Source organism: Hippopotamus amphibius, chromosome 6 (assembly GCF_030028045.1).
Source record: "Hippopotamus amphibius kiboko isolate mHipAmp2 chromosome 6, mHipAmp2.hap2, whole genome shotgun sequence".
In the NCBI taxonomy this organism is placed as follows: Eukaryota; Metazoa; Chordata; class Mammalia; order Artiodactyla; family Hippopotamidae; genus Hippopotamus; species Hippopotamus amphibius.
The window spans coordinates 56,046,653-56,057,854 of record NC_080191.1 but is presented as its reverse complement, the minus strand read 5'-3'; the positions used below and the strand labels follow the sequence as shown (position 1 = coordinate 56,057,854).

Below are 11,202 nucleotides of genomic sequence, written 5' to 3'. Positions count from 1 at the left end.
TCTTTTCCAGGTTTACACGCCCTCCTACATTTTTCCTATTTCACTAGCTTCTCTTTTCAATCCTTTTTACTTCATTTATTCCTCACAACACTCCAGCCTATTGATGTTGGGGTGCCTCAGTGTTATGGGTTGAATTGTGTCTCCCCAATATCCATATGTTGGAGTCCTAATCCCCAGAACCTCAGAATGTGACCTTATTTGGAGACAGGGTTTCTATGGAAGTAGCCAAGTTAAAATGAGGTCATTAGGAAGGATTCTAATTCAATATGACTGGTGACTTCATAAAAAAGGGGGAAATTTGGAGACACACAACACACAGGGAGAACATGTGAAGATCAAGACAGAGATTGAGGTAATGCTTCCACAAGCCAGAGATTGCCAGCAAACCACCGGAAGCCAGGGAGGAGGATGCAGTTCTCCCTCACAGTGCTTAGAGGGAACCAGCCCCCACTGATGCCTTGATCTCAGACTTCTAGCCTGCGGAATTGTGAAACAATCCATTTCTGTTGCTTAAGGCTCTCCATGTGTGGTACTTTGTTATGGCAGCCCCAGTGAATGAATACACCCCCGGGGTCAGGTGTTGAGATTCTTCTCTAGCCACTTTTAGTCCCTGGGTGATCTTGTTGTCTTGTGCTTGTACATCCCGTCTACGTCCTGAAGTCTCCCAGTGGTTTATCTCCAGCCCAGCATCTCCTTAGAAGCTTAGGTTCCCCAGGAACCTCCTTACCCACAGTTTTCTTCATTCCCTTAATAGAAACCCCACCCTTCAAGTAGCTCAGGTCATTTACCTTGGAATCCTTCTGGACTTTCCTCTTTCTTATCTTCCATTTATCAGCAAAAAACTTGACTCTACTTTCAAGATATATTCAGACTCCACTTATCACCACCTGTGCTGCTGGTGCCCTGGTAGCCACATCGCCTTTCACGTGATTTATAGCAGTAGCTTCCTCATTTGTCTCCCGTCTTCCACCTCTTCACCCTACTCCCAATGTAGCAGCCAGGAAATCCAAAACTGTGCCGTGTCTCCTCATCTCACTCATCAAGTCCTTACAGTGGCCTGTGAAGCCCCACCAGTTCCGGTCTTTGGTGACATCTTTGACCTCATCTCCTTCTCAGCTCTTGTCCAGCTCCTGCTGCTGCAGCCACGCTGCTTTCCTTGCTGTGCAGCTGTGCCGGGACTGTTCCCTCACTTGCACTTGCACTTGTACTTACTCTTGCCTCTGCCCACAACACTCACTTCTCAGATACCACCTTGTACACCACAGTCATTCAACAAATGTTTCTTGAAGGAATAAGGAATCAGTTGAAAAGATTGGTATTAATAAGGTAAAATTAAAACTCTTTGGATTCACATTCAAATTGCACTAAAATTATGCCCCCTTTTGATCTTTATAAGCTCCTTGTGTGCAAATGTCTAAAAGTTTTCTGTTTTTCACTGCAGTGATTTGGATAGAAAAGTCATTTAACAAAGATCTAATAATTTGTGGAATCAGACATGAACAAAAGTTACAGTTAGTTCAGTTCACTTCAACTTGTGTAAACTTGTGTAAACAATTTTACAATTACTAGTAGTTCTAGATTAGTCTCTCCTTATATATAATTCTAGTAAATGAAACTGAGCAAAGTTTTGCCTGTGACGATGATGATTCTTCATTAATAGAGTCTACCTGACTCTCACTTTCCTTATCATTTCTTTAAGCCTTTTTGGTGAGAATCTAAGATGCATAGCCTGAGATTCTAAAAAATCCTTGCATGAATCTATTCTTTCCTTGTTTTATATTCACAGAACCCCAGTTTTCACTGAGCACATGACCATCCAGAAAAAAAAAAATCCCAGCCTCTTTTACAAATAACTGTGACCATAAAACTATGTTCTACTCAACGGAATATTCGTGTAAGATATCATTTAAGAGAGAAACAGCATGTACTCTTTGTTCCCTTTTCTTCCATGCCCCTTCCTCCATCCTGCTGCCTGTAATGCAGATATGATGGCTGGAATGCTAGCTGCAATTTTGGATCATGAGGAAAAGGGCCATGTCCTAGGAAATGAGGAATGAGCTGAAAGGGGTTTAGATTACTGAGGGCTTCATGGAGCAGAACCATCATACTAATCTTTGACATTTTACTCCTGGCCTTGTATGAGAAAGAAATTTCTCTCTTATTTAGGTCAGAGTTATTTTAGGACACACCCAAAATCAAACATATTCCTACCTCAAACATCACAAAAACTATCTAGTTCCTGGAACTTTAGAGCTAAGACAAATTACTGCTGCATTGTTTAAAAGAATCAAAACAATAGAAAGTGTCTGCAATGATAATCAAAGGCCTTTATTTTCTATATTTAATTTCTTACAATCATTTTGGAAAAATAGTTGTTTCTCCAAATGTACTTTCACTGAAGAAAGCTCATATGACCTAAGCATTATTTGAGAGGTTATGGAAAAAATATTTATCACTGAAAAACAAATGTTCCATTCAGTTTACATGTTACACATACTTAACACAAGCATAAAGGAAAAGTCCAGAGTCAGAAGTAGAGGCCCTTCTCCTTAACTGAAACATTTGATCAGAACAGTTTTTGGCAATTAGAGATCCAAATTTGAGAGATTTAAAATTTTCATTCAAAATAAATGCTGCCTCAGAATGCAGAAACACACAACATTTTCTGAAAATCTTTTTTGATGAATGTCTCTGTTTTTGTTATTCTCTTAGACACTCTGAAGTTTATTTAATACACCATTCTATCTGCTCAACATTCAGATTTAGATGGGCTGATTATCTGCCCCACTCTTCTGAATAGTTAAGTATGTCCTACAAATAAACACATCAATTTTGCTCTAGTACTACCCTTCCAAAAGCCTCATATAATTGGAATTAACCTAGTATTTACTGACCATTAAATATATTTTTGTTAGAAAGGATACACAGCATATGAAATCACAGGACAAATTTTAGAACTCACAAATAATATTTACAATGTAAACATCACAGTTATTACATCAGAGTAAAACAAATCACAACATTCACAACACAATATATTTTATTTGGTTTTGATATTGAAGTTGTTTTCTTGAATTACTTATGGAGAACTCAAAATAGAATTACTTCGCTTATCGTTTTCCTTGAAGAATTCTGAAAAAGAAAGAATTGGTATTTTAAGCATAAAAATATTTTTTGTTTACAGCTTCTTACTTTCATTTACTTATCTACTCATTTAATAAATATTTCCCTTTGCCCCCTATCAGCAGCTTTTGAGAGGGGATCATGTTTTGGGATATCAAGAAGGAATCTGCCAAAGGACTTTTGTTGGAAAGGAAGCCAGAATGTGAAGGAGTTCTCTAGTCATAAATAATTACCCATTTGTAATTTTCAAGTGGTTGGCCAAAAAAAGTTCTTTTTAAAAGAATTTATCCAATGTCACCCATTCAAAGAAGCAAAGAATGAAGGATGGAAACTCATAAAAAGAGGGAGTAATTAATCCTCCTTTATATTGTAGTGTCTATTGTATTTCTGAATTTATTGGAAAAGCCTTATTTTTATAAACATTTTTTTGAGAAACTATATGTAACTCACTTTCTTTTTTGAGCATTTGAGGAATTTGTTTCTCTGAAATACCTATGCATGATGAGGAATGGTCACATAAGCCCTGACCAGGTATCTCTCTTAGAGGTATCTCTCATGCAACAATAGCAGAGTTGAGCAGGTGTTATAGAGACCATACAATCCACAAAGCCAAAAATATTTATTTGGAGTCCTTTAGAGAAATTTTTGACAACCTGATAGAGTGATGGCATAAAATTTCTTTAAAGGATTACCTAGCTTTATGAAAACATTTTATGAGCTAATGTAAGCATTAGTGTAACTGGGGAAGGAAATATGCCTTCTATTCATGTTGGCATAAAAACAACTTTGATAACAATCTTATCACTTAACAAAGGAAAAAAAATCTATTCATGGTTTCTCTACTCAAAAATTGTTTTACAGTGAATATTATTGAAGTTATAGTACCTACACTCACTTCAGAGGTAAAATAAGCTAAATTTGACTTCTGCTGCATGAAGTTTACTATGTTTCAAGAAACATAATGTGACCCAGAATGTCTTGGTATTTTCACAGCAATGAGCCACGCTGTAATTTTATGGTATTTCCTTAACTTAAATTAAATGAGATGCTAACAGTCGATTGTGGGACTAGACCTTAAATTAATAGAAGCAGCATGGCTTGACTATCAAAGAGAAAGCCAGTTTCCTCATTAGTGTGAGTCAGTTTCCTTTTCTATTATCTCATCAAAAGGATAGGAATGAGCCTAGGAGATACCAAAGTGTTTCCTCATTGTGAGCTTTCTCTTTCATGCTATCAGAACACTGCATGAATCGTTTTAAGCTGTTTACTAAGCTGGGGTCAGGTAGAAATGTCCTTTTTAGGTGAGGTCTCACTGAAAGAACTCTAAGATGTTTTTTACCAAGTGACTTTTACCTACTTAAATACTTAGGTGATTGCTACTAGAATATAATAACGCACAGATATACTCACCACTGGGAAGCTGACAGAAGCTTTGCTCCAAAGAGCTTTTTCATCATTTTTCTAACTCTTCCAGAAAGTCAGGAGATTCTCCCTCACTGCTGCAGACCAGAACAGGAGGATCATGCATGTTAAGGCAGTGGCAGAGGAAGAATAAAGACACAGATGTAGAGAACAGACTTGAGGACATGGTGAGGGGGGAAGGAGAAGCTAGGATGAAGTGAAAGAGCAGCACTGACATTTATACACTACCAAATGTAAAATAGAAGGCTAGTGGAAAGCAACTGCCTAACACAGGGAGGTCAACTCTATGATTGCTGATGACCTAGAGGCGTGGGATAGGGAGGGTGGGAGGGAGGCTCAAGAGGGAGAGGATATGGGGATATATGTATAAATACAACTGATTTGCTTTGTTGTACAGCAGAAACTGGCACAACAGTGTAAAACTATTATGCTCCAATAAACAGCAAAAAAGAAAAAAAAAAGTCTTTTGGATGAGAAAGCATCTAAAGAAAAGGTGATGTGTGACCTAGGTGGTGCTAGGTGCTCTGTAAAGTGCACTGGGAGCTAAACAACTCTCTTTCAGGTGAATCATTACCTATGAATGAATGCTTCTTCGATCTTAAAGTGTCTTAAAGTTTTCCTATAGAATTATAATCTGGTGAGCAAAGAGAGTCATCTTGCCTGATCTCACCCAAACAGAATTGTCCTAAACAAAAATAATTGGAATAAAAAGAGAGAGCACCACTTGTCCTATATATTGTGCTCCAATATTTACATACCATGGAGAGACATAGGTTTTACCAAATCTGAGATGACAAAATAATTCATGATTTAATTCAGTAAAATACAGATATTGAATACGCAGGTAAAGGAAATTCCATGTACCAAATTGCTAGTTGACTGCCTTGTACATGTTTTAAAAATCAGCACTTTTGATAAAATCTGTTCCCAGACTCAGACTAGATGTCCCTACAGTCATCACTCTTAACCCTGGAGGCACAGTAGAATCAAGCAGGGATTAATTAATACCAGTGTCTAGAACCAAATCCCTAGAGGCACTAATTTCCTGGCAATTGGTTTGGGTTAGGCTCAGACATCAGTATTTTTAAATTATCCAGGGTAGTCTAATGTTAGCCAAGGTTGAGAATCACTGCTTTAGAGATGAGAGAGGTATGTCTCTATATGCAGCTTCTGTTTTGAAAGTCATTTATAATTTCTCATTTTAGCAAATTCTCTGTTTCTTTACCTCCGCTTTCCATTTAGAATTGAGTTCAAGTATTTCTTTACAGCCATTTGTTTTCGAAGGCGAGTATAGTTGTCAGTGAAGACTGCATCCGAATGGCGTTTGATTGGTCCCTGGTCTTCTGAGATGCTATTGCTAAGAAACAAGAGGATAAGAAAATCAAATAATTTTAACAAGAAATGATAAAAGTACCAAAGGTCTGAATTTCTTGGAGTCAGATAAAAAGAAATTCTAACACCCAACTCATTTTCTACCACAAAAAGACTGAAAGAAAAATACATCGAAGCCTCAGTAGAGGTGAGCAAGGAGTAATCCCATGCACTTCGACCTTTACGGGGAGTGCCTTTAGACACGTTGTCCTAACTGCGCAAATAATTTATCAAAAAAAAAAAAAAAAATGAGGAAATACTTGAAGTTGTCTTCTGCCATTGGAAGGAAAAGTTCTTTAAAAAAAAAATGCTTCTTTATGAAGCTATGCCAGCCTGAGTACTGCCATCTAAATACTCAGTTATTTGGCCATTTAAGACAGAATCTTCCAATGTTTGATTTGAGCAGGAAGTAAAACACAAACACTATGGTTAACCTTAGAATTTGCTTCAGTTCATACTGTCTTATTTATTTATTACTGTGTCTAGTTCAGTTTGTTTGCAGATTTATAAATGATTATTATTTAAGAAAAATAAATGTGTCTGGAGCCAATGAGTACGATATTACTAGGAAACCTTATTTTCTTAATCCATGGGTCTGGTGTATTTCATTGAAGATATAAATTATTTTATAACCAAATTAAACATTATTAAGAGTTATTAATTTTGAATAAAGTAAATAAGTTGCTTACAGTGAAAATATAATTGCTGAATTTAATAATTATAATATGTTTTTAAAAATAATAAATTCTCTTTACCTAACTCGTTTTCCAATAAGAGATTCAAGGTACTTTTTGGCAGAAAGTTGACCCAAGAGTCTGCTATAGTCACTGGTGAAAACTCCATCAGCATGTCTGACATTTCTGAAAGAAGGTAGAAAGCAAAAACATTACTTTGTAAATAGTTTGCTAAAATACTATTTTGCCTCACTAAGTAAAAAAGAAACATCAACTTATTTGATAGCTCCTCATGAAAACTTAAGTCCAAAAAGAGGTTTTCTAACAACGCAATAAGCAATATACTCTAGTGACATATTCTAGTGACTTATATCTATATTTCCAGCCCAAAACTTAGAAAAAATAAAGAAATTAGCTTTTTTAGAAGCATATCTTAATGTTAAAATAATACTCCCTGGGAGGACCTATAAAACTAATTCTTTTCTAAGAAATATTGGTGGAAAAAGATATTAATTTCTATTTATTTATGGTGCTTTATTTCTTCTACTTTGCATAAAGATATATGCAAGGGGAAATTATCCCTATTTTAGCAAAATATCCTCTTATGCCTTTTGCTATTTCTTCTGCCAAAATATTTGGAAACAAAAATCTCTTAAGATAGAAAGGATCTTACAGCCTATCAACCAAATTTTTCCATCCAAATGAGAACTATTTTATGCTTTGTCTTCTGTACAGAGTTCCTCTGTCTACACTGAAAAGCTGCTCTGGACAAATAGTTCTATGAAGTGAATAGCTTTTATTATTACACATTTTTTCTTTACGTAGAGGTGAGACTCTAGTTTTAGAATTTTATCCGTCATGGAATCCTAAATGCTGTAGTTTTACTAGAATTGGCATAATTTCTGATGTTAAAATTTTATACAATAAAATATAAGTGGATGATTTGCTCAGCCTGGCCTGCTACAACCTCTCTACATGAACATCATGTACAGCAGCAAGATCTTCAATAAATCAGGCTGAGTGAAGCCATGACACAAGGAAACTTGTAGTGTTATGTTATGAGACTAGCTTCATGGTGACACAAATATAAAACACTTAGATTTCAAAAATGTATTTCCTAAAATAAAACTCAATAAAAATGAATTCACCTGGATACATCATAATAAGGTGTGTCATTTTCAGCTAATGCATTTTGTAAAACGTCAGTGTCTGCTTTTAATGAAATTTGATCAGGTTCATTTGCTCCTTCAAATGGTATTCTGTCGCCCATCCTGTTAAGAAAAAATACAGTAAAGTATAATACATGCCTTTCTCAGAAGCTAGTGCTTATGGTTTTATAATCCTCTGAAATCAGATACTCAAAATCTTAAGATGCATCACCCATTCACAGTATATGGATAACATAATTGATTTAACAATTTCTATGGTTTGCAAAAGTATAAAGAGTGAGAATTTTGCTTATCCCACACAACTTTTACAAGCTGTATGTACCAGAAGAGCTACTTAGTTCAGTTTTTCAGTACATGAAGTGAAGTGCACTTCCTTGGCAACAGCTTCACTTTGCAAAGTTCACAGGTAGAAAGATTTTACACAAAATAGAAACTTTGGGAAATTTTTTATATTCAATATGAAAATTGGGAGCAATTTATGTATTTCTTGATGGTCAGTATTAATTGCCTCAGTATTTCTCAAGAGCTGAATATTAACTATTTTTCTTTCTCCAAGTCCCTAAACTTTACTTCAAAGATTCACCTTGCTGTAATGTATTTCTAGTATTCTGTATTCAATATAATTCTGATGGAGTGACCAAGTTCAAAGACTCTCTCCATCTCTGAATAATTACTCAAATTCAATGAATTTTGTGGAGCTTTTTTGTTTCTAATCTTATGCAGTAACACAATTTTAATAGAGGATATACAGTGCTTTACTGGAAGGCTAAGAGTAGTCATGCCTATACATGGAATATGACTATACTTGGAGTGCGTGCACATTTTGAACACTAGTACACTGTTAAAATTATGTGTGTGCATATTTTCACTGTTAGAGTAAACTTCTAAGGAGTGTGTGGTCTGCCGGGCACTTGTGCATCTTTTGGTGAGGCAGTCGTTAGTAGTCAGTAACAAGCAGCCTTCTTTGAGTGTGAAGCCTCATAATCAGTGCAAACTTCAGCATTCTTGAGATTATTCCTCTCTTGTGATATAACCATTCAGATAGACTCATCCTATCTAGTTATCAAAGCAACATATGATCTGGCTTTAAGCCGATTTCACAGAGAACCACTAACAGCTAAGAGATTATTTACTCTATCAAGCATAAGCCTACCTTGAACAAAGACTCAGCAATGAGAAAATAAGCAAAGAAGTGATTATTTGTCCTTAGATAGAGTAGTCCCTGTAAACTGGAAGGAAGAATTAAGCTAAGGTAGTTTCCATTTACTGTTTCCTTCCTTAGCATAAATTTATTTCAGATAAAGCTTTAAAGATGAGTTGTATTACACTATATGAATTTGAAATATGAAACATAACATAGAGAGCAGTAAAACTAAGGAATTATGATAAAAAACCAAGTACCTTAAAATTCATTCATTGGGGGAGAGGGTCTCAGTAGATCAATTATCCCACAATTTTTTTTTTGATATTGACAAATTGGTTCTGCCTAGTCTGTCCAAACTGATTTTATGCACATTTCACTAATCAACTACTCATCTTATGATTATTTGCTGATTGATCTTGAAAATGAACTAAAATGAGGTAGGCAACTAGACACATATTTTTCCAACAGAAACTGAACTGGACTGAGATGACATTGGAGAACAGCCCATCACTCATCTAAAACCAGTTTTGAATGAAAGGAAAGTCAGACCCTCCTTCTGCCTTGCTTGGAAATGTGATCCACTCTACTCATAAAGCTAGTCATTGACCTTGTCTCTCTGGTTCTGAGAGTGAATTCCAGGACTCAGAATAATCACATTGGCCTGAATTTGAAAAAACTTGCTTAACATATCAACCGACAGATTTAAGTAACTAATACATTCTTTTTTAAAACTGAACTGTCCAAAATAACATATAAAAAATTCCCATTTACATGGAGAAAGAATGTTCAACAGCCTGAATTGAAAGAGAACCTACCTTAGAGCAGAAGGTGATCCAAAAAGAGGCCATGCCAAGGTATGTGCGAAGAGCACACTGAAAAGTGTCAGGAACACGAGGAGCTGGGGCTTACTTCTTGTTTCCATCTCTGTACCTCAAAAAGGGAGAGAATCACATCAGCTTTTCCAACCATAGATGTTCCAGTAAAGTAATTCTGAGTGTCTAGCAGTAATTTCTGAAGGTTCTTGCAGAGTTTAGAAAAAGTAATTTTCCTCCTATAGAAAGAGTTAAACTGCAATATGAATGCTTTTTAAATCAAGAAGGTTTTTGTGTATGTGAATGGTCTTGAATAAAAATTAAGGTCTTTTTCAGCTGCTGCCTCTCACTAGGCAAAAGCATATATTGAATGCAATACTTTTATATTACTGGAAGTAACTATAGGGACAATTTTCTTGTAACAGAGTTGTAACATCAATGTTTAGTATCTTTTCTAACTAAGGAAACAACTTCAAGAAACTAAAGTTTCTTCTTTTACTCTAACTTTTTAGTATCTGATCAATATAAAACTGGACTGTCATCTATTTAATAATGTATGTACATATGTATATACATATCTTTATAAAATTATTTTGTATTGCATTTTTTCCTCTTTTAATTATAGATGTTACCGGGAGTTTAACCTCCATAAGGAGTTTGGTTTTGAATTAACTAACTCAATTTGTAGCGAAAATTAGTACAAAAAAAATCATTGAACCACATATTACCAATGAAATAATTTTTGCCATAAAAGGAAAAATACATTAAATACAAAGCCTGTGTGTTTTTATATCTAATTCATTTACACATTTCAATTCTAAATAGTTTCTAGATAGAAACTTAGGAGTTTGTGCCTGTTTCTCTTGCTGTCTGTAAAACTCATAGCATTTAAAGAGGAAAATAAATGTTTTTTAAGTTCACATAACTAAGATATGAAATGAAAAAACATCACTGAAAAACAAGCTGAAACTTCCAAAACAAATGTACCCACTGAAACTTCAGTCAAAAATTTATACACAAGCCAAAAAAAAACAGTACTTTGATGCATTATTTTTAAAGGGGCATTGAGTAAAAGAAAAAGCAGGGTAAAGCATTTTCCAACTAAAGAATTCAGAAAACCCATCCATATGTGGGAAGTTGAGGCATTTCTATACTTACCAGGTGACTTAGAAACTTGTCTTTTTGTTGTTGTAAAGGAGGAACAGTGTAAAACTCTTTTTCAAGAGAAAAAAAAAAACTCAATATATGCTGAAAAAAAGTTCCAGAGGCAGGGGGAGAAAAAAAAGAAGAAAGGTAAAGTTTTCACTTACCTTGTCGAGTAGTGTTCCTTGGGAGCTTTCTGTTCCAAGGAGAATATTAGAGCTGTCTCAGGTGCTGAAGCCCTGTGAGGCCGACAAAATCTCCACCAGTTCTCTTGCCCTTAGAGCAGAACCAGAACTTGGTACTGGCTGAGGGTTGGCTGCTATTGCCAGCAACTCCTTTTCACT

The 11,202-nt window shown here is 35.4% G+C and overlaps 1 protein-coding gene across 1 annotated transcript; it reads right to left on the bottom strand.

The window, feature by feature from the left end:
• Nucleotides 1-2,307: 2,307 nt before the first annotated feature.
• VIP (vasoactive intestinal peptide) lies at nt 2,308-11,201 on the bottom strand. The gene is made up of 7 exons (XM_057739812.1): nt 11,026-11,201; nt 9,719-9,833; nt 7,739-7,861; nt 6,672-6,776; nt 5,771-5,902; nt 4,534-4,622; nt 2,308-3,132 (listed from the first exon to the last, which is right to left on the bottom strand). Exons 2-6 carry the CDS (start codon nt 9,823-9,825, stop codon nt 4,577-4,579), a joined length of 513 nt encoding a protein of 170 aa, XP_057595795.1. The 5' UTR covers nt 9,826-9,833; nt 11,026-11,201; the 3' UTR covers nt 2,308-3,132; nt 4,534-4,576.
• Between the last annotated feature and the right edge of the window lies 1 nt (nt 11,202).

What these genes read in the sequence shown, in the direction of transcription:
- VIP (XM_057739812.1), bottom strand. Translation starts at nt 9,825, where the DNA reads ATGGAAACAAGAAGTAAGCCCCAGCTCCTCGTGTTCCTGACACTTTTC. An exon ending in CTTATTGGAAAACGAGTTAG is followed by an intron (nt 5,903 to 6,671) that starts GTAAAGAGAATT and finishes CTTGTTTCTTAG; the next exon opens with CAATAGCATCTCAGAAGACC. An exon ending in ATTCTAAATGGAAAGCGGAG is followed by an intron (nt 4,623 to 5,770) that starts GTAAAGAAACAG and finishes TCTGGTCTGCAG; the next exon opens with CAGTGAGGGAGAATCTCCTG.